Below are 22,930 nucleotides of genomic sequence, written 5' to 3'. Positions count from 1 at the left end.
ATCCGTGTTTCTGTACGGAGTGTTATCAATGTAACGCACGTTTTATGCTAACCGCGGGCTTCAATCTACATACAGAGGAGCAGTCTTACAAAACTCATTTTCAATCTTTTGCATTTGACAAGAATGACAGTTTTTTGTATTTGACAAACAGTACAATCACTATGAATCTTGACAGGCTTCGTAAAAGAGTGAGACACTACATTGATCAGGTAAGAAGAGGCAGGGTACTTAGCATTAAGACTAGCTTTAGTTTGTACCTCTAATAAGATTTAGTAAATTTCTGATTTTATAAGGCTGTTTATATGTTACTACGTAATCAGAATATTATAGAAAATGAAAAAGGTAGAATTAGTACATTAAGCTCGGTGTTTTTTTGAAAGCTAGCCAGCTGACTTTCATGCTAACAGATTTGAAAGCTTCCTAATTTATATTTAAATAACATATTTATTGATTATTAATAGATATGACATCATGTTGTTTTGGACTATTTTATTCTCAGAAATGAATAGCTAATATAACCTCTATGAGGACGTGTGGACGTCAAACTGCACTAATGTGGCTGAATGATCTTCTACATCTTTTGATTGCTAAATAAAGTCAGGTTTTATCTTCATATTGGCAGTATACATTAAATGACGTTTTTCTCTGTAATTATTGCATGATCTGTTTTATAGCAACAGTATCAAAGTGCTCTGTTCTGGGCTGACAAAGTAGCATCCTTATCACATGGTAAGTATCTGTATGGATACTGTCAAACAGCAGTGCAATCTTAGAAGAAAAAAACAAACATATTCTGTGTTAATTAAATTTTATTGACTCTTAATTGCATACTGCACTAATCCCAGACTGTTTAATCTCCTACAGAGGATCCTCAAGACATTTATTGGTTAGCACAGTGCCTTTATTTGACAGCACAGTATCACAGAGCCTCTCATGCGCTCAGATCGCGCAAACTTGACAAGGTAAGAGCGATTGATTGAAGTTATTTCAATAGTAACATTTTCTTAGGTCTCTGAGTTGCAGTCCTTCAAAAAATATAAATTAATTTGATAAATTTCAAAACTGCATTGGCATGCTGAAATGTTGAATATGCATTATTATTATTATTATTTAGTCATTTAGCAGACGCTTTTATCCAAAGAGACTTACAAATGAGGATAACAGAAGTAATCAATTGTAGTATTAAAAACTAAAAAACAGATCCAAAACTAAAAGCTAAATCTTTATAAATACTACCTATGCACATTATAAAAATAAAGAAATTAAATAAAAAAGACACATGCAAAATTTCAAAACTTAACATTTAAATGAAAAACAAAAACATAAAGCTAAAAACAATTAAAAATATTAAAGAACAAAAGGTATAATAATGATTCTAACATAACACTAAGCCAAACACCAAAAAATAACTACATATGTGTACAACCACACACACATACATATATATTATACATACACATTTATAAATTATGTATATATATTATTTCATTTCCATTTAGTTTGTTGAAGTATTAAAAACACTCAAATTAAATAAAACTAAAACTTAATAAAAGACAGACCTAATATACAGACATAATTTAACTAAAATAAAAATAAATAACAAATACAAATCAAACGACAGTAGTTTATCAGTAAATAACACTGCCAAACACACATGCTAAAAAAAACAAATTTATACATAGAACAGAAGTGAAACAAGTAGTAGGAAAGAGAAGTAAAAAGCAATACTTATCCTTTGCCTGTGTCCCTTGTTTTTCAGTTATATGGAGCCTGTCAGTATCTAGCTGCAAGATGTCATGTGAGTATTTACATTAATGTCATTAAAGTTTTCTTTTATGCATCACATAATATAAAATATTGTGATATTGCAAATAAATAAATATAAACTTTTGTTTTTTTGGGGGGAAAATTCGTAAAATGGATTTTACTATGTAAATGTAAATAAATGTATTAGTATCTGAAAACGTAATCAGATCCAAAATATTAAATAAATGAACATACAATGGGTGGGGAATTTGTGGTTTTTTGACTGACAGACCAGTTTTTTTTGAAAAACTAAATAAGGAAATAATCATTGATTGCACTATTAAATTTTTTTGTAATCTTCAGTATGCTGCCAAAGAATATCAACAAGCTCTAGACATACTGGACATGGAGGAAGCAGCCAGTAAAAAGTTATTGGAGAAGAATGTAAAGGAGGATAATGGCTCAAGAGAAACCCTAAAGGAATGGGAAATGTCGCCTGCCTCAGTGAGCCTAACTCTTTTATTTATATATTTTTATTTATTCTGGACTTCTCCGTGATCAAAACTGCATTGGTTTTTCTGGTTTCTGGAACATTGTCTTGTTCATTGATTGTGTTTTATTTTTTATATTTACACTGTACCTGAATGAATGAGTCCAGTTGGTCTTTAGAAATAAACTTGGTATTTGAATGGCATAACGGTTTGATAGGATCTTTTACTCCCTGTGGCCTTTTCACTCAGATCAATAGTTCCATCTGTCTCCTGCGGGGGAAGATCTATGATGCCATGGACAACAGACCCCTAGCCACGTCTAGCTACAAAGAGGCCTTGAAACTGGACGTCTACTGCTTTGAAGCCTTTGACCTTTTGACATCCCATCACATGCTGACAGCCCAAGAAGGTGAGAGAAGCTCTTCATTTTCATTCAGTTTTTGAAATTCTGTTTTTGTACAACTTGACTAACATTATTAGTGGATCAAAAAAAAAAAATATATATATATGTGTGTGTGTGTGTGTGTGTGTGTGTGTGTGAATATATGTTTTTTTTTTTGCAGTGTATTGTTCTCTGACCTATTGCCATTTGCTTGTGTCATAATGGTCTTCACTTGAAAGTCACATAAAATTTGTAAATGCTTTTGAATTCATAAAATTGTATTTTGTTGTAGAGAAAGATTTCTTGGATTCTCTGCCCTTAAGTCAACAATGTACAGAAGAGGAAGTGGAATTGCTGCGTTTCCTTTTTGAAAATAAGTTAAAGAAGGTTAGAAGGCCTTTTTCTCTCTTTAGTAACATTAAATTAAGACACAAGAAGTAAAAGATTTGTGTACCAAAGATGGTTTGCTATGATTTACATTTGAAAAAGCTTTGATTGAGCATTCACGTCATCATGTGGATCAGATGCTGTTCATTATTTTTCCTGATTTTGTTGTTTATTCTTCAGTTTAAAAAAGGAACGTGCACAAATTACTATGAGAATTTGAAGTACCTGTTTATTGAGTTCAATGGTTTTGAAGTGCTCACTGAAGAGCTAATCAACAACTCTCCTTTTCCAGTATAACAAACCTAGCGAGATGGTCGTCCCAGAAATAGTCAACGGTCTCCAGGACAACTTGGATGTTGTCGTCTCCCTCGCAGAGCGACATTATTACAACTGTGACTTTAAAATGTGCTACACTCTTACGTCAATGTAAGTCTGCAAAACCGACATTGGTTTCTAATGCTTGGTTTGACATTTAGGGAGAGCTTGAAATCCTCTGATGTTGATTTGTTTTGTTTTTTTTAAATCTAGGGTTATGGTGAAAGACCCATTTCATGCTAACTGTTTACCAGTGCACATAGGGACCCTTGTTGAGCTGAGCAAAGCAAACGGTATGAGACTAAATACTGATTTCAGCTTTAATTGAAATGTCAACTTTTAATGTGGAATCATAACATTTATCATCCGTTGTCTCTTTAGAGTTGTTTTACCTGTCTCATAAACTGGTGGATTTGTATCCCAGCAATCCAGTGAGTTAGATTCTCCTTCACAACACAAGTTTCAGCTAAGTTTTATATGAGCGCTTTTTCATCGTTTCTTTCTCTGTGAACCTTTTCAAGGTTTCATGGTTTGCTGTTGGTTGTTACTACCTCATGGTTGGACATAAAAACGAACACGCAAGGCGGTATCTGAGGTACAACTGTATTTAATTATGTAAACTTACAATTCCACTCAAAAGTTTGTGGCCAGAAAGGTTTTTTTTTTTTAAGAAATGGTTACTTGTAGCAAGGATGCATTGAAGTGACAGTAAACACTTTTAAGATTGTTACAAAAAATTAACAATTCAAATAAATGCTGTTTAAACTTTGTAAAAATATGAAGCAGCAAAACTGTTTTCTACATTGATAATAAAACTGTTGAGCACCAAATCAGCATATAAGGATTAGAAAAAAGTAGTGCTGTCAAATGATTAATTGCATCCAAAATAAAAGTTTTTGTTTACACAATATATGATTGTGCACACACATGCTTGTATGTTTTTAAGAAAAATGTTACGTTTATATATTAAATATATTTCTATATGACATAATTTATATGAATATAAATATATACACGTAAATACATACAAAATATATGCTGTTTGTTTCTGTGTTTATATATACATAATGAATTTACACAGTACACACACACATATTATGTAAACAAAAACTTTTATTTTGGATGTGATTAATCACGATTAATCGTTTGACAGCACTAGAAAAAATAAATGTAAAAAGTAATCGCTGCTTAAAAGTTTAGCTTTGCCTGCTCTGGAATAAATTACATTTTTAAATATATTGAAATAGAAAACAGTTATTAGAATTGTAATAATATTTAATATGTTTGAACTAATATATAATATTAATAGTTAGTATTACTGTATTTCTGTTCAAATAAATGCAGCCTTGATGAGCATAAGAGAATTATTTCAATAACATTTAATTGTTTTACTGAAATTGTCACATAATGTTGCATGTCTAACATATATTTCTTACTAAAGAAGTCACTCATTTCTTCGAAAGAAATGCAAAATAAGTGAAAAAGTATTGTAATTGTTTTGCCCTGTTTTAAAAATGCAAATATTCTGGGGGAAAACCACTTTTTAGTGCTGACCCTGCGGAACTCAATTTCCCATAGAGGTCATTTTTGTGAAACATGTTTCAGTGGTAAATTTGGTAAAAGGTTTCATAATGAAAGCAGTAGATTTGTAGCTGAGGAAACTTGTGGTTAACATCAAAATCCCCTTCTACAGTAAAGCCACCACACTGGAGCGCACATACGGACCGGCATGGATAGCATACGGTCACTCGTTTGCTGTGGAGAGTGAACACGATCAGGCCATGGCTGCGTACTTCACTGCTGCCCAGCTAATGAAAGGGTTTGTAGACCTGCAGTGCTTATGACAGTTAAAGTATTAGGACAAGAATATTTGCTTCTAGTTTTGGCCAAAAAAAAAAACTTTCTGACTTCCTGTTTGAGCAGATGTCACTTGCCCATGCTGTACATCGGTTTGGAGTATGGACTCACTAACAACCCCAAGCTGGCAGAACGTTTCTTTAGCCAGGCCCTCAGCATTGCACCTGAGGACCCCTTCGTCATACATGAGGTAGCTGTGGTTGCCTTCCAAAATGGAGAGTAAGTGATTACAAAAGCAGTCACACTATATTCATCAGTTGTTTGTGGTTTTGTACAAGTTTTGCTGATAAACGCTTTGCTTTGTTGCAGTTATAAAACTGCCGAGAAGTTGTTTTTAGATGCTATGGATAAGATCAAGGCCATCGGAAATGAGGTAACCATCTATCATCTAGTTGTTTTTCTGCTTGTTTTTGGTCAGAACAGACATTGGTCAGAGTAGACGTCACAATGCACTTTTATGTTTCTGGGACATAACTGAGGAAACAATGAAAATACCTGTGAAACAAAGAAAATCAGATTCTAGTATTGATTGTAACTTTTTCATTTGTGTCAATATAAATATATATGTCTGTTCTCTGTTGCATATTAACATATGGCCATATGTGACCCTGGACCACAAAATCAGTCATAAGGGTAAATAGTTTTTTTAAATTGAGGTTTATACATCATCTGAATGCTGAATAAATAAGCTTTTTATTGATGTATGGTTTGTTAGGAGGATAGGACAATATTTGGGTAAGATACAACTACTTAAATATCTGGAATCTGAGGGTGCAAAAAAAATCAAAAGATTTAGAAAATCGCTTTTAAAGTTGTCCAAATTAAGTTCTTAGCAATGCATATTACTATACAAAAATTAAGTTTTGATATATTTACAGTAGGAAATTTACAAAGTATCTTCATTGAATATGATTTTTACTTAATATCCTAATGATTTTTGGCATAAAAAAAGGATAATTTTGACCCATAAAATGTATTGTTGGCTATTGCTACAAATATACCTGTGCTACTTAAGTTATGACTGGTTTTGTGCTCCAAGGTCACACATTTCTCACTTTTGGTACATGGTAGGAATCATACCCTTGTAAAATGTTCTGTTCTTTTAATGAATCATTTCTTTTCAGGTGACAGTAGACAAATGGGAGCCGCTCTTAAACAATTTGGGCCATGTCTGTCGAAAATTGAAGTAAGTTGAAAGAATCCTGATTTTACTGTACATTTTAGTTTTTAGTGCATTTACTTTTGTTTTTCATAACCTACACTACCATTCAAATGTTTGGGGTTGACAGAAATAAATTATTTTAACGAGTTGCATCCAGTTGATCAAGGGTGCAAAAAGTTGAGCAGTAATAGTAAAGACACTTTTGTAATTTTGTAATCTTACAAAAGATTGTTTCAAATAAAAGCTGTTCTTTTTTTAACCTTATATTCATAAAAGAATCCTGAAAAAATTATCAGTTTCCACAAAAATATTTCAACACTGATAATAAGAAGTGTTTCTTGAGCATATAAATCAGCATATAAGAATGATTTCTGAAGGATCATGTGATGCGGGGCACGTAAAAGATGGCAGCGTGAGAAGTCGTAAAGTTTTCTGCTATGTAAATGTATTATTTAATGGCATATTTTGCACTTATTGGGTGACGTAGTTTTGGAATGCTGTTTGCGAACCTAAGTAAAACAACATGCCAAGAAACTACTAAAAAAACTGCTGATATTACTGAAGATGCTGGCGATACGCAGAATGTGTCTCGGGCCAGGGAGATATCAGAGAACTTCTATAAAATCTTCATTGTTAGAGCAAGAGCAGAAACTGAAGGATCTGGAAGAATCCCTTACTGACGTAGATGGCCGTGTTACTGTCCTGGAGTCTACGTGCTCTACGTGCTCAAAGACAATGAAAACTGAAGGATCATGTGACCGTGAAGACTGGAGTGATGGCTGTTGAAAATTCAGATTTGCCATCACGGGAATAAGTTATATTTTGAAATGTGTATATATTTTTAAATATATTATTATTTTAAATAATACTTTCCACAATATCAACATTTTATTGTATATATTTTTTTAAAATCAAATTAATGCACCCTTGTTGAGTGTAAGAGACTTCAAAAACATTATACAAAAACCTAACAAAACCCAAACTTTTGAGTGATAGTACATACACTGCACCAGGGGTTCCCAAACTTTTCCATTCCACGACCCACCTAGACAAGTATAATCTATTTCAATATTTTATATAAAAAAAAAAACAATTGACGTTACTATAAGCTTAATCTTAATTAAAATAATATGTCAGAAATTAAGTATTAAGAAAACTAACCATTTTATTTTATAGGCTAGTACCACTGTAAACTTTCACTACTAATATTTACATTTTAATTTACAGACGCTAATGAGTCTATGAAATATGTCCATAAAACCTCAAAACGCACTCACTCCGGTGCGGCTATGACCTGCCAGTGTTGTTAAAATAAATGCCCTCACAACCCAACACTTTTAATTATTTAATTTTTTTTTTTTAGAAAAGCATAAGAAGCGAAGCAGAATTATCTCAAACGGTTTGGAGATTAAAATAATTGTAAAAATAATAAACAGATGTCTCATTTTAAATGAACACTAAAAACCGAGATGACAAATTTGCTTCAGCCAGAAATTTACTTTGGTTAAATAAATGTTTAGCTATATCTTCAAAATATTTTTTAACATTGGCACATTTTTTTCTCTATATAGGGATGATATGGCAAGGAAATAATTGGACATTTTGCAAATTCTGTTATGCTAATATGTTTGAAATGTTTGTATAGTGTTACAATTAACCACGCATTTGTGCCCCGCTCAACCTGTAGATGTGAAATGCTTTTGACAGACAGTTTATGGATTAAATGCATATGAAGGAACGAAAACAACAAACTCTTTACATCTCTCGGAAAGATACAGCACCGAGTTCAAACAGACGATAGAAATGAATGAACATAGCCTACCTCAAAAAGTTTCACAACATTTGAATTTCCCAGTGTATGCAATCTCATGCAGAACACAGCGCAGTGAAGTGAGCGAGTTTCTTCTCATTAATAATGTGGACCGAGTATTTTAATAATGAACCGTCGCTCTGAGACTCACACTGTTATTACAACTTGTGCGCGCCCGCACTTCAAAACACGCAACACATGTTCTAAATCCCGGCCTTTGCGATTCAAAAATCGCAATTTGTATTTAATCTCTGTATATCATCCAGCCGTAGGAACTGTGTGTGTGTAATTAAGCTGCCGCCAAGTGGCTTTGTGCGACCCACCTTGTCCCACTCTGCCACCCACAGTTTGAAAACCCCTGCACTACACTATACATATTGGCAAATATTGCAGATGAAGTACCTCATTATATCCCATTTAAAATAGATGGGATCTGGGCCATAGTGACGCACTAACCTGGAATTGTGACTAAAAAGTATCTGCTTCTAAAATGATCAAGAGTGGTATTTTAATGAAGAGCATGAGCTGGGCATGGTCACATGGCATCCTTTCTCTGTTGTGTGTCTTGTTTTCTCCACTTTAATAGAGTGCTTGTTTTGTTCTGTCACTCTAGTGTTTCATGAATTATGCATATCCACCCACTGGATATCAAAGGGCTCGCAATTCACACTTGAAGATCATTCCACTCATGATTCTACAAATATAAATGGCTCTTTAATGATTTATTTTGTCTTTGTTTGTTTTTTCTTGGTGTTTATCAATATAATAATTTGTCCACATGCAGTCCACATGTACAAACAGAATTTGTTTTGTGGATAATTTTTTTGCCTGAATTGTACAAATGTTTTGAAAATATTTTCTAAAAATAAGAATTGTAATTTGGAAATTTCCATTTCCCAGTTTTATTGATAGAATATTCAGAATTCTAAATCTACTACATTTAAATTTAATAATTTAGCAGATGCTTTTATCCAAAGCGACTTACAAATGAGGACAATAGAAGCAATCAAAACCAACAAAAGAGCAACAACATGCAAGTGCTATGACAAGTCTCGGTTAGCCTAACGCAGTACACGTAGCAAGGTTTTTTTTTTTTTAAAGAAATAAGTAGATAGAATAGAAAAAAGAAAGCTAGTGTTAGTTTTTCAAGAAAATCTAGCAGTTAATATGCAATTGATAGAGGGTCAAGTGTGTGTGGGTGTGTTTTTTATTTATTTATTTTTTATATAAAAAGAAGACAGATGGATAAAATAGAATTAGAATAAAGAGTGCTAGAGTTAGGGGGTCAAATCAAGATGGAAGAGATATGTTTTTAGCCATTTCTTGAAGATGGCTAAGGACTCAGCTGCTCAGATTGAGTTGGGCAGGTCATGCCACCAGGAGGGAACAGTTAATGTAAAAGTCAGTGAAAGTGATTTTGTGCTTCTTTGGGATGGTACAATAATGCGTCATTTACTGGCAGAACGCAAGCTTCTAGAGGGCACATAGATCTGAAGAAGTGAATTTAGGTTAAGGGGTGCAAAGCCAGAGGTGGTTTTGTAGGAAAACATTAATGCCTTGAATTTAATGCGAGCAGCTATTGGTAGCCAGTGCAAATTGATGAATAGAGGTGTGACGTGTGTTCTTTTCGGCTCATTCGAAAAGTCGTGGCCTAATGGTTAGAGAGTCGGACTTGTAATCCAAAGGTTGCGGGTTCGAGTCTCGGGCCGGCAGGGATTGTAGGTGGGGGGAGTGAATGTCCAGCGCTCTCTCCACCCTCAATACCACGACTGAGGTGCCCTTGAGCAAGGCACCGAACCCCCAACTGCTCCCCGGGCGCCGCAGCATAAATGGCTGCCCACTGCTCCGGGTGTGTGTTCACGGTGTGTGTGTGTTCACGGTGTGTGTGTGTTCACTGCTGTGTGTGTGCACGTTGGATGGGTTAAATGCAGAGCACAAATTCCGAGTATGGGTCACTATACTTGGCAGTATGTCACTTCACTTTCACTTTCACTTCACTTTCACTTTCATTAAAGATTAATCTTTGTAATTGTAATTTTACTACAAAATCTACTAAATTAGGTTTGGTTTTGTTTTTCTTCCAAGTATTTAATCATTTATAGCTGCATCTGAAAAACGACACGCACTGAGCATTTCACCTACACAAAACTGAAACCTGAGCATACGTAAAAATGGCAAACTAGACCCACACTAAATACAAAAATCGATAATAATGTGCAGTGTTCATACTCTCAAGTCAACATTTGATTAGGATTTTCCACTGCCTCTATAGCGAGCTTGTCTAGACATTGATCTGTTGCAATAGACAAAAATCAGGTCAGTGATTGCTTTCATCTTGTTTGTGTAGGAAATATGAACAGGCTCTCGAATACCACAGGCAAGCTTTGGTCCTCATCCCGCAGAATGCCTCCACTTACTCAGCCATCGGTTATGTGCACAGCCTGATGGGAGATTTTGAGAGTGCCATCGACTACTTTCACACTGTGAGAATATATGACCATTAGAATTTGTTGGTCTGTTTTTTTTTTTTTTTATCGATTATGATTCACTTCAAACATTTAAACTCCTTCATTAGGCACTTGGTCTTAAACGAGATGACACATTTTCTGTAACCATGCTTGGTCACTGCATTGAGATGTATATCAGCGACTCGGATGCTTACATTGGTAAGACAAACATCCATATGCTTTGCATGCATCATCGAATTCGTAAATTACAGATTTAGTGTGTCTTTGCAACTATTAAGTTGTCTTGTTTTCAGGAACTGATATTAAAGATAAAGTGAGAAAGACCCTCAGCACGCCTGCACTGATGAAGATGCTCAACACTTCTGCCGAAGGCAATGAGAGCAGAGCACAGCCCGTAGAAGAGGTGAACGTGTGCCTGGAAACGCAGTCTTTCAACGCTGACAAACAAACCGATGCTTTCCAGCGCTTCCTCTTAGAATGTGACATGCACGAGAGCGATATGATGCTGGAGACGTCCATGTCTGACACCAGCACGTGATTGAGACCTATAAATGGGTCAAAGAGGAACTTTGAGCATGAGATGATGATAGAATGTGTCGCTAAAGAGGACACGACCAAACAACCCACCCTCCCTCCATCCGCCGCCCCTGTCGTGTCCTCCGTGTTGGACCCCTGTGGATTTTTTACTATGAATAAATGTAAAAAAAGTGATTGCAAAAGGGTTCAAATGATTTAATCAATAAACCCTGCATCCATATTTTTACACAGATTTGTGTATTCTCATTGGTGCTCTATTAAAACACCTGCTTTGTGGATGAGGCTGAACAAAATGTGATTTTTACATTGTCAATCAGATGATAACATTTATCTGCTGACATTTGCATTGCTTATAAAACCTTGAAATTAGTCAACCAAAGGAAGTTACTTGCAATGACTTTCATCAGTGATTTTTATCAGTTATCTCAAATCTGTGTCTGAAGTTGAGAATGCAAGGTAATTTGTGCATTTCTTGTGCAAGTCACCAAAATCAGCCCTCCGATTTAATCAACTTTATACATTTTAGGAAATTAGTTTTTGTAACTCTTTATAAAGCTTGAAGTTAGTTTGTCCAACCACATCAGTAGTGAAATACAAGAATATGATAATTAATATGCTTTATGTCATAACAGTGTGCATTGCCGGTCAGAAGTTTGGAATAATTAAAGATTTCTAAAAATGTTTTTGAAAGAAGTCTCTTATGCTCACCAAATTTATTTGATAAAATATGCAATAAGTAACTATTACAATTTGAAACAATTATCTATTTTAAAATGTAATTTATTAGGAAAACATTTACAAAAAGATTTCTATTTCAAATAAATGCTGTATAAATGTATCACAGTTCCACAAAAATATAAAACTAAAATATTCCAAACTTTTGAGCAAAAGTGTACGTTGATGTTACCACTGAAAGTTATTTTAAAGTGTTCCTGATTTATTTATTTTGCTGTACTCAAAGCCCCTCTCAAGGGGGCTTCTGGCCCCTCCTCCCTAATTGTGCATCAGGAACGTCATGGGGTCTTTCAGATCGGCCCCTGAAGTAGAGCAGAAGTGTCTTTGTTTGGTGCCACTGAAATGTGCAGGCTGTGTCACTCTGGATGCTCCCCAGATGGAAGCTGGCTTGTGAGCAGCAGAATTAATCATGGGCTGCACACCATCCAAATCCAACATCACCTACTCGCATGTGCGTGTGAGTCGAGATCTGGACACCTGTTCCACATTTGTGCCCAGTTTAAAGAGCTCTGTCTCCACACCGGAGAGGCCTTCACCTCAGCTCTGCATTGAGACGGCCAGCGGGAAGCAAACGTTTCTCAGTGGTAAGACACACTACAACACCATTAAATATTTACACTGATACTCTAAATAGAGGAAATAATGTAGATAGATATAAGTAAATGGATGAATAGATGTATAGTAATCAACATTTGAAGTTGTCCTAAGACAAGAATGCATTTTGGTTTTAGGTTTTAGGACAACTTTGATGAAAGGTTTTGATCCACTTCAAATGTTGACTAGTGTATTTGTAGAGCAATGGATTTTAGTCCCATTTAATATTAGGTGACTTTAACTACTAAATACGGTGCATAATTGTATGTTGTATTGCAAATCACTTGCTGCTATTGACATGGGATGCTGTAGTTAAGGACAGGTGTAATTATAGATATAACTGCAGCTGTTTTTTTATGTTAATGTAAGTTTGTCGTTGCTCAGTAAACTTTTGTACATTTTGAATCGTGGACGTGAATTTGCAATTTTGTTCGTGAGCTGTGCTATTGACAATAAACCAATGAAAATTAAGCTGAAATTTCGATACTTTGACGTTACCGTAATTGCATTGTATCAAATGCAACTTTTAGTGGTTTAATGTACTTAATATAGAGTGGGTCTGATACTTTTGTGGATTAAAAAAATGATAGTAGATACTTTTCTTAGATTAATTTAAGGTAACAGGATGGTTTTGCAGATTGATGATGTATTTGCAGATGTAAATTGTGCAAGTAAATGGTTGGATAGATACGTTTTGCATGTAGATTAATGGGAAAATTGTCAATTTTTCAAATGTAAATGAATGGACAGATAGATAAACAGCTGGATGGCTACCTTTATAGACATCCCTTTTTTGTTGATAAAGCATATATGTATGCAGATAATAAATTTGCACATAAATAAATGAATGGACATACAGTCAAACCAAAAAGTGGGTGCAGGACACTATATTTCATTTATGTAAGTGAGTCTAGCAAAATAAAGAAAACGTTGAAATATTACACCCAAAAACTCTTCATACAGTGGACTACCAGTAAAACTGATAAAAATTTGGGACCAACTATTATTCAGACACACCGACCTGTCACGTTTTGCTTAAGTGCTTAAGGCCTACTTTTGTATATAGACAGGACAGGCCTACATTTTTTGACAATAAATATAATGGATAGGTTATATCTGTATAATTTATACTTAATGATTTCGCAGACGGATGGATAGATACATTTGGAGATAAATAAGGGAATGGAAACATAATATAGATTGTGGTGTTGTGTTTATTGCAGTTCCTAGTCGTGACTGTTACGGTCGCTCCGTGAGTCAGCCCAGCAGCCCAGGCGTATGGAGCACAGTCAGCACCGGCAGCCCGTTCGGACCGGATCCGTGCGTCCAGCCGAGCTGCACCGACAGCGACTCCGAGGACGACAGCGCGGCACCCGGCACTACACGATGACAGTCGTGTCCCCTCCACCTTGCTGAAATGAACAGATTTGTTTTACTTGAGTAACGTTAATATATTAAAGTATATCTCTCTTGTATCTAAATCAAAATATGAACCAAATATGCCCAAATAACCATAATCTATTAAATTTTACGATTTAAAATAACGTAGCACTGCTTTATAATTCTGTTTTTGTTGTATAAACAAAATGCAACGAGAAACATATTCCTCTTGACATGACAAGGGGATAAACACTAACGTGCAAGCTTCGCGGTATTTGGATGAGTTCCCGCGAGAGTTCGCGGATTTCGGACAGCGAAGAGGGCGAAATGGAGATATGAGGTCTGAAAAGGAGCAGAGGACAGGAAGCAGGGAGAGAGGCAGTGTGGAGATCCAGTTCAGAGAGTGTCAGAGGGAGCAGGACAACGTCGCGGTGAACCCAAAGCACAAGGAGGAGAAAAAGGAGATCTTCACCAAGGTAAGTGGCGCAGTTGTTTGGTAGGCTGGGAGAGTGATGATGATGATGATGATGATGGAGGGAACGGGATTCAGCACCATAGACAGCGAAAACGCAGGACAGCCTGACGAAACGAAGACCCCCAAGTGGCAGCAATCATCGCATTCCTACGCAATTACCATTTTGGATGGATTTAATAGTCCAGGAGTTGAATATTTACATGCATATAGAATTTTAGAAAAGAGCACAGTCAATGGAGCAAGAGAGAGACATTTGAAAATGAGCATTTTTTATGTTTATATATAGCCAATGTGTATGTGTTGAATTTACTCACACTTGTGTATGACTTATATTTTTGGAACACATGGGAAATTCAAATAATGCATTGTTCTTTGCCATGCAGTTGCAATGAATGGGGACTTGATTTTTAAGAATTAAAAACGACAAAAAGCACAATAAATCATTCAATTTGATTCATGCACAGGAATTGTGGACTCAATAAAATTAGACTGTAATAAGTGAAGAAATGAGAAATGTTCACAGCCCCTACTCAGCATTAATATTTCAGTTTTTATTTTGTATTCTAGTTAGGTCTCTTTTTTTGATCTCTTGCAGTGTTTTACACACACATTATGGCATTTTATTTCTAATATTTGCAACTATTTTGTAATTGTGGGTGCTTTCTTTGATGTTGATGATTTTTTTTAGTACTGTTTTCTTTATACATGCTTCTTTTTTATATAGGTTGTCATACGCCGACTGCCACCCAGTTTATCAAAAGACCAGCTCGAGGAGCATCTAATTCCTCTTCCATCTTTTGACTATTTCGAGTTCTTCCCCGCTGATCAGAGGTATACAATGCCCTCCACTAATTTTACCCTTGGTAAATATGAGAAAAGCAGCTGTGAAAATAAATCTGCATTGTTTATCCTTTTTATTTTTCATTCACAAAATTCCAACCTATCATTGAAGTAAAACAATTGAAAGTGGGGGGGAAAATCTCATTGTGAAATAAATGCTTTGTGTAGTTCATGTTGGCCACAATTATTGGCACCCAATTATTGCAACGTCCCTTTCCCAGGACAACAGCTATGAGATTTCTCCTATAATGCCTGAAGAGTTCGGAGAACACCTGATAAGACATCAGAGACCATTCCTTCATCCAGAATCTCTCCACATCCTTCAGATTGACAGCTCTGAATGTTAGTACTTCTTCTCTTCAGTTCAGTTCACCCCACTCATTTTCTGTAGGGTTCAGGTCAGAGGACAGGGACAGCCATGGAAAAAGATCCATTTTGTTCTCAGTGACCCATTTATGTGTTTATTTTGATGTTTGTTTTGGATTGTTGTCCTGGTGGAATATTCAACCACAGCCCATTATAAGATTTCTAAAAGAGGCAGTCAGGTTTTGATTTTTTATCTGTAGGTATTTGATAGAATCCATGAATGCATGTGTCTAAACAAGATGTTCAGGACCTCCGGCAGAAAAACATGCCCACAACATTAAAGATCCAGCAGTATATTTAACCGTGGACATGGGGTACTTTTTTATCTCTGTTTGTACTCAACTCATCTGGTGGGTTTGCTGCCAAAAAGCTGTTTTTTTCAGTTTCATCTGACCATAGAATCCAGTGCCATTTGAAGTTCCAGTCGTCTCTGATAACTGAATATGCTTGAGTTTGTTTTTGGATGAGTGAGGAGAATATTCCTTGAAACCCCCCTGAACAAGGAGATGTTTGATATATATATATTCTTTCGGTTTCTGACCCCAAGACTCAACTAATCTCTGCAGCTCTACAGCTGTGATCCTTGGAGAGTCTTTAGCCACTCAAACTCTCCTCCTCACCGTGCATTAGGACGATATAGACACACGTCCTCTTCCAGGAAGATTTTTTAAAATTTTAGTTGATTGGAACCTCTTAATTATTACCCTGATGGTGTAAATGGGGATTTTCAATGCTTTAACTCTTTTCTTACAGCCACTTTCTATTTTGTGATTCTCAACAATCTTGTTCTGCACATCAGAACTATATTCTTACTAGGTTTTACTCCTTGTGATGGATGAAGGGAATTTGGCCTTTGTGTTCCTCATATTTATAATCCTGTGCAACAGGAAGTCATAGCTGGACAATTTCATGCTCCTAGTCACCCTGGTGTGCAAAAAATAGAAATAAAAAATGTAAATATGAACGGGAATATACTTCAGAGATATTTTACTCATAAGAATTTTAGGGGTGCCAATAATTGTGGGAAACATTCTTTGGAGAAAAACATTTTTCATCATGAGATTTACTTCAATGATAGGTTAGAATTTTGTGAATTTTTTGAGTGAAAGATCAAAAGGATAAACAATGCAGATTTATTTTCACAGCTGCCTTTGTCACACTTACTCAGGGAACACAGACCAAGGAACGAGGAGACAAGGAATTTAGCAAGTCTTCAATTGTCCAACGGGAAAACATAGAGCACAGGCAAGGAAGACATTCAAGGACTGACAAACATAAACTGTAAGAACTGGGGCTCTTATAGACAGGATAATTGGATAAGGAACGAGACACACCTGAATCAAATTAACAAGGCAACATGAGGGAGAAACTAGGTCACAGAACACAAGGGGAGCAAAAACACAACAACACAGTCCACAATCCTGACATTGATCATATTTTATCAAGGGTGCCAATTTTAGTGGAGGGCACTATATTTGGTTTGTGTATTTGAATATACTGTGATATAGCACTGTCAGCATCTTATACATGTGCATGTCTTTATATATTTATTCTCCCCAGCTTATATCCGCATCTCTTCTCAAGAGCATATATCAACTTCAAAAACCCAGAGGATATCATTATTTTCAGAGATCGCTTTGATGGCTATGTATTCATTGACAATAAAGGTAATTTTTTTTTTACTGTTTATTCCCCTAATTATAACAGTGGTAATATAAATAGTTAATATTTAGTCTAATATATAACTATAATTTATAAGTCCATAAAATATTTGTTTTATATATTTTTTAATTTAGGCCAAGAGTATCCAGCTGTTGTAGAATTTGCTCCATTTCAGAAGGTTTCCAAGAAAAAGTTAAAGAAGAAAGATGCTAAAACAGGAACTATTGAAGAAGGTGTTTATATTTTTAATTTATAAAACATTATTTATCAATTTCAAGTGTTTATTAAAAGTGACTTTACTAAGTAAAATATATACTGCAAAAAGCTAATACATTTGTTAAACACTTTATTTAAAATCATTTTTCAGACCCAGAATACAGGCGATTTCTGGAAAATTACTCTTGTGATGAGGAGAAATCAATGGCAAATCCAGAAACACTCCTGGGAGAGATTGAAGCTAAAACCCGAGAACTCATTGGTACTGTTTTGGAAATCGTTTAGCACTGTTAGCATTTTTGTAGATAAATGTATGTCCAGACCAGGACATATATTTACAGGACAAGTGTATTAGAAAGCTGTTCTTAGTTAATTTTGGTGATAACATTTTTGATGTTGAGAAATGCTCTTGTACTATAGAGCTGTTCAGTTATGATATCAATTTGCAGTCCAGTCTGATATGATAATATGGTTTTATGGGAACAGAGGTTTGAGTATATGGTGAGTAACAGATGAGTAAGATATGTCTGTGGTGAACATTACTTGAGCTAGAACATAACAGATGTTCTCATTTTTTGTTCTACTACATAAATAACACACAATCATTCCTCAAATGTGAATTTTTAACCCTATTGTGTGATTTCAAAACGCATGTTGCCACAGAAGATATTTTGCTCATTAACAGAAAACCGCTCTTTAGAAATTACAGCTGGAACAATTTGCTCTCCAAGTCTCTTCCAGTTTTCAGCACCATAAACTAAGCTCTTATTTTCCCTCTGTGTGGCTTTATTTGCAGCCAAAAGGACAACACCCTTGCTGGAATACATCAAAAACAAGAAATTAGAGAAACAGGTAAGAACACCATCTGATTGCATGTTATACACTATGATTTTGTACTGTATATACATGATTCCTTTCAATTCTAGAGAATAAGAGAGGAAAAAAGAGAGGAGAGGCGAAGGAGGGAACTGGAAAAGAAGCGACAGAGGGAGGAGGAGAAGCGGAAGCGCAGAGAAGAGGAGAGACGAAAGCGAAAAGAGGCTGAAAAGCAAAAGAAGCTCTCTGAAAAAGAGATAAAGATCAAGGTATGATTTAAAACCATCCTGAAGATGACTTTCACAAACTTTCAGTTATTTTGGTCTTAGTTTCATGGTGATTCATTCAATCAGCACAGGTGTTTGTCATTATTTCCCTCATTTGCCCTGTATTTACTGTAAGTTGCCCCATAATCACTTCTCATTTCTTCCAGTATTGTTGCGTTCAGCACACTATTTCACATTGGCTGCTCGTATTTGTCTATGTCTACCTTATAAACCTTGTTTCACTTTTATCTTTGAGCTTCATCATCTTCGGACATTGAGCATGACGGGCCTGTCATTGTCATTGTATTTTCTGAAAATCAGTCATTACATGAGATTTGCAACATTGACTTCTTTAGCTTTTGAAGAAATGTGATCGGGACGATGACGTGGACTCAGACAGACTGAAAGATAAAGGAGACAGCGGAGAGACAGAGAAGAACAGATGGGAAAAGCCGGCAGGACACACTAAGTCAAAGGATTCCAAGGATAAGTAAGAACTACCTAAAACTTGCCCCTACTTGCCATAAAAGATACAGTGGGGTTTAAAAATCTGGGACTCAGCATCTACCATTTAAAGTTTTAAAGATGGCACAAAATAGAAATTCTGTTTTTTGAATGCATCTTAATGATTGTGAAAGATTCATCCATGCATATGTTGACCTCGTAATCAAAAATCAAATCTTGATCAAAATGTCGATCTTCCAGTTAAAGGACAGACTTATCTCTTAAACCCTGTCCATTTCTTACAGTTGACTGCAATCTCGTATTCAGATCTGCCTCCATCCAAGAAACAAAATCGATGGATTGAACCAAGTCCAAGTTAAGGATTTTAAGAAATGTAAAACTAAAGAAGTTATGTCTTAAAATGTAGAAATACTGCTCTGTTTCTAGGTCAATAATCAATTCCGTTTTTGTCATTGATCATGTGAACTCTTTGCACAGATGTTCTTTTCTTTATCGAGGTACATGCTCTTTAGATCATTCTCAAATCATGCTGGATGTTACTTTTGGATCCCACTGTATATACATTTATTGAGTTATTAAGTTATATTCAAGTGGTTGATTTTATTAAGTGGACTCTCCATAGTAGGAGTCAAATCGAGAGTGACAAGGAGCAGCGGGAAGGTCACGGCCGTCGCCAGAGGGATAAAGAGCATCGCGGCAGAGACGAGGAGCGCAAACGACAGAGGCATCACTACGAGTTTGACAAATTCATGCGACGCAAGGAGGAGACCAAATGGGGTAAAGGCTACTGCCAGGACAGAGCCAAGAAAGACCAACACCATGCCTATTCTTACTGCCCAGAGACCGGAGACAAACTGGGCAAGGAGGATCGAGAGGACATGGGCAGCAGGAAAGAACGGATTCGCAATAAGGTAAATAAATGCTAACAGAGTAGCGATATCTCACAGTCACAGTCCATTTGCAGCACTGGTTCTGGTATTATGTACAGTTATTGTCATCAGTCAGTTTGTCCGGTCTGTGTAGCAGATGAATCCATTAATGCATTCAATATTTACACATCTGTAGTAGATTTATACATCATTATGTCTGTGGGAAATACAATACGAATCTGCCTCCCTCCAGGGGCTTTCAATGCAGCCTACACTGATGTGTTGAGGTAGTTAGCTGTAATTTGGCTGTTGGCAATATTATTGACGGAAGACAACGTGTCTCTCAGTCTGTGTTAGTGCATCAGGAGAAAAGGACTTCCCAGTCTGAGGGGCCAGACCAGATAGGAGGGGCTCTGCCAGCAAAGGTACAGCTAGTTTTTGAGCCTTTCTACCCACGGGAGGGGATGCTACACATGCTGTTTACTGAGAGGCTGTGCACCTTACAGTGCCGGGCGTTCTTGTTGACAGCAGAATGTTGCTAATGCTGTAATGGCACAGATTAGGAGTGGTTCCCAATAGAAGAAGCTTATACAACTGAAAACTACGGCTCTGTTCCAAAATGTAGTGAGTTGCCTACATGGGCAGCATTTTAAGGCATAGTATGCTTCTTGCTCCCAATGTATAGATGGTGTGGGGGATTCATTTAAGATGGCAGATGAGGAATGTCCATTAGAAATATAGTTACAAATGTATAAATGAAATGCAACAACTCATTTAAACCTAGAAATAAAAAATAAGGATTTTTAAACATGTAACATTATAAAAATGATATAAAATCTTCAAAAATATTTGCAATTCTGCTATATTTCAGGGGGGGGGGGGGGGGGGGGTCCATTCAAGATGGCAGATGAGGTAGGAAATTGTAAATTATAAATTCAGTTTTAAAAGGTATAAATTATATTTAAATCTCATTTAAACCAAAAATATTTTTTAAATGTGGAGTTTAAGGATTATAAAACATTTAGAACATAGAAACGTTATAAAGCAAAGAACAAATATTTAAGATTCTGCTTTTTTAGAGAAAATAAATCTATCCTAGATGGTGAATGAGGCAAGAGAAATGTCAAGTAAATTATGGTTTGTTAAATCAAATATTTATTTTAAACCTGAAAATAAATATTTAAGGACTTTAAAAAGTTTAAAACAAACAATCATTTAAAATCTAGGTCTATTCTAGGTCTAAGACGGTGAGAAAATGTAATCCATTACATTTTTAGACACTATATGTACACTCATATAGTGAAAGGTGTGGATAAAAATTATTTAATCATATATAAAAATACATTTTTCCCAATATGTTTTTCCTGAGGAGTACTATTTGTGTGATTGCTGCCTATGTAAAGCATATGTAGAGTGTTGTCTTAAAAGGCTGCTTCCTATGTAGACAGTAAATAGCATTTCACTTGGTTTTGGAACAGATCCTACGTGTACATAGAAGAATACATATGATCTTACACATTGAACTGCTTACATGCTGGATTCTGTTTATGCATTTAGTAAGTAGTCATTTAGCAGATGATTTTATCTAAAATGACTTGCACATATCTTCTGAAGCGATGATAGCAACAGTAGTCCGGTCACTAGCCCTGAGCTTTGGCCATTATGTGTCATCCCCATCACCACCACCATAAATACAAACTATGTTAAATGCAAAAAAGAGCATAACAGATACAATGCAGTATAATGTTTTTGTTATGAACTAAATGGATTTTGAGGGGCTGTCAGTAGCTGGTTGTCTGCCTGAAATGTGATTCAGAAGGGAAAGGAAATTGATTACATGCATGAATAGCACTTTAAGTAACCTGTCATGAGAAAAATCTGTGGTATGAAATATGAGTGTATGGCTTTTGTCTTTTGTGTGTTACTCATTTCACGGCACAGGACCGACCGGCAATGCAGCTGTACCAACCTGGTGCTAGAAACCGCAAGCGAATGGGCTCCGGGAACAGGACGTTTGACTTTCCACCAATCTCTCCTGAACACGGAGGAGACCATTGCTACAAGATGGTCATTGGTACAGGCTCAGAGAAGAGTGTCGACGAGTGAAAAAAAGACCAAGACAGGAAGAAGTCTATTTTCAGAAGCAAGGGTCATGCCAGTATAGAACAGTCAAGATCAACCTTGTTTTCTGTCTTTTGAGTATAGTGCATTGAAATCCCCACTTAATATTTTATACACAAAGTCAGCAGTGTCATAAATCTTAAATGATCGGCTTCTGTACGCTTATCAAGGATTCACACCACTTCATTGACAACAATACCTCAGATCAGTTTATATGCCTTTTGTAGTGCAAGAAATGGATTCCGTTAAACAAAAGAATAGAGATATATATAGATTTTACTGTAAAGAAAGCAGTATGTGTTGTTAAATATGTATTTTAAATATATGTAATGTGGGATGGGGAACAGAGACATATTTTATTCTTTAGGAATATAAAAATGCTACATTGTATTAATGAAACATTTAAGCATGCAACTCTAAATTTTACACTTTCACACTGCAATGCCTTTGAATGATGCCTCTTTTGTCCCTGATGTATAGACATTGTGGTTGTTCTGTATTAACAAATACGTCTCACAACAGGATATAGCAAATGTCAGAGCATTGTTTTACCTGCGGGCCAAAAAGAACAAAATTGTTTGTCATCTGTTAGGTCAAATAACATGTTTTGTGATATTTCTGAACAGTGTGCATGTTTTTGAGAAATTGCAGTCATTCAGTGGTGGGCGGCTACATGGGGTCACATGCCTTACCTTTGATTTGCACTTAAAGATCCCGTCTGTCATTAAAATAGCCTACAGGTTTGTAGAATTATTGAGTCCAACAAAAAAGTGAACTCTGTAGAATACTTAAAAAATGTGATACTGTATTTGATGGATTGACCATTTGTGTACAATAAAGATATATAAAGTATTATTACAATAGCATTATTAATTTTTTTAAACTTATATTTTGATATACTTTTATTACATGTATAGCTTTTGGTTAAAATAAATTAAATGAGATAAAATTACATAATTCTATTATTCAG

At 35.7% G+C, this 22,930-nt stretch overlaps 2 protein-coding genes across 6 annotated transcripts; both read left to right on the top strand.

The window, feature by feature from the left end:
* The first annotated feature begins 6 nt into the window (after positions 1 to 6).
* On the top strand, positions 7 to 11,441 carry LOC306875890 (cell division cycle protein 16 homolog). 2 transcript variants are annotated; one of them, XM_079426670.1, is made up of 18 exons: positions 7 to 209; positions 500 to 729; positions 865 to 962; positions 1,760 to 1,798; positions 2,110 to 2,250; positions 2,487 to 2,646; positions 2,912 to 3,006; positions 3,299 to 3,432; positions 3,535 to 3,614; positions 3,703 to 3,752; positions 3,843 to 3,916; positions 5,015 to 5,140; positions 5,245 to 5,397; positions 5,488 to 5,551; positions 6,303 to 6,364; positions 10,498 to 10,633; positions 10,726 to 10,816; positions 10,912 to 11,441. In XM_079426670.1, the coding sequence occupies exons 5-18, from the start codon at positions 2,152 to 2,154 to the stop codon at positions 11,154 to 11,156; spliced, it is 1,569 nt and encodes a 522-aa protein (XP_079282796.1). In that variant the 5' UTR covers positions 7 to 209; positions 500 to 729; positions 865 to 962; positions 1,760 to 1,798; positions 2,110 to 2,151; the 3' UTR covers positions 11,157 to 11,441. The 2 variants fall into 2 exon arrangements, with proteins under 2 accessions (XP_079282796.1, XP_079282795.1); XM_079426669.1 differs by having other exon boundaries at positions 40 to 209; positions 675 to 729.
* Positions 11,442 to 14,159: 2,718 nt separating this feature from the next.
* Positions 14,160 to 22,819, top strand: upf3a (UPF3A regulator of nonsense mediated mRNA decay). Of its 4 annotated transcripts, none has more exons than XM_079427307.1 (11): positions 14,160 to 14,340; positions 15,064 to 15,170; positions 17,106 to 17,212; positions 17,342 to 17,440; positions 17,575 to 17,685; positions 18,220 to 18,275; positions 18,350 to 18,508; positions 18,862 to 18,995; positions 19,596 to 19,881; positions 20,187 to 20,264; positions 21,781 to 22,819. In XM_079427307.1, exons 1-11 carry the CDS (start codon positions 14,200 to 14,202, stop codon positions 21,943 to 21,945), a joined length of 1,443 nt encoding a protein of 480 aa, XP_079283433.1. In that variant the 5' UTR covers positions 14,160 to 14,199; the 3' UTR covers positions 21,946 to 22,819. The 4 variants fall into 4 exon arrangements, with proteins under 4 accessions (XP_079283433.1, XP_079283432.1, XP_079283435.1 ...); XM_079427306.1 differs by having other exon boundaries at positions 19,593 to 19,881; positions 21,781 to 22,816; XM_079427309.1 differs by lacking the exon at positions 20,187 to 20,264 and having other exon boundaries at positions 21,781 to 22,816.
* The last annotated feature ends 111 nt before the right edge of the window (positions 22,820 to 22,930 follow it).

Source organism: Barbus barbus, assembly GCF_936440315.1.
Source record: "Barbus barbus genome assembly, chromosome: 10".
NCBI lineage: Eukaryota > Metazoa > Chordata > Actinopteri > Cypriniformes > Cyprinidae > Barbus > Barbus barbus.
The sequence above is the reverse complement of the archived record's forward strand: the minus strand, read 5'-3'. Positions and strand labels throughout refer to the sequence as shown.

Excerpts from the sequence above, each read along its gene's own strand:
- LOC306875890 (XM_079426669.1), top strand. The coding sequence starts at position 45 with ATGCTAACCGCGGGCTTCAATCTACATACAGAGGAGCAGTCTTACAAA. Across the intron at positions 3,615-3,702 it reads TGAGCTGAGCAAAGCAAACG|AGTTGTTTTACCTGTCTCAT; the intron begins GTATGAGACTAA and ends TTGTCTCTTTAG. Across the intron at positions 10,817-10,911 it reads CGACTCGGATGCTTACATTG|GAACTGATATTAAAGATAAA; the intron begins GTAAGACAAACA and ends TCTTGTTTTCAG.
- upf3a (XM_079427306.1), top strand. The coding sequence starts at position 14,200 with ATGAGGTCTGAAAAGGAGCAGAGGACAGGAAGCAGGGAGAGAGGCAGT. Across the intron at positions 14,341-15,063 it reads AAAAGGAGATCTTCACCAAG|GTTGTCATACGCCGACTGCC; the intron begins GTAAGTGGCGCA and ends TTTTTTATATAG. Across the intron at positions 20,265-21,780 it reads GAGGGGCTCTGCCAGCAAAG|GACCGACCGGCAATGCAGCT; the intron begins GTACAGCTAGTT and ends TTCACGGCACAG.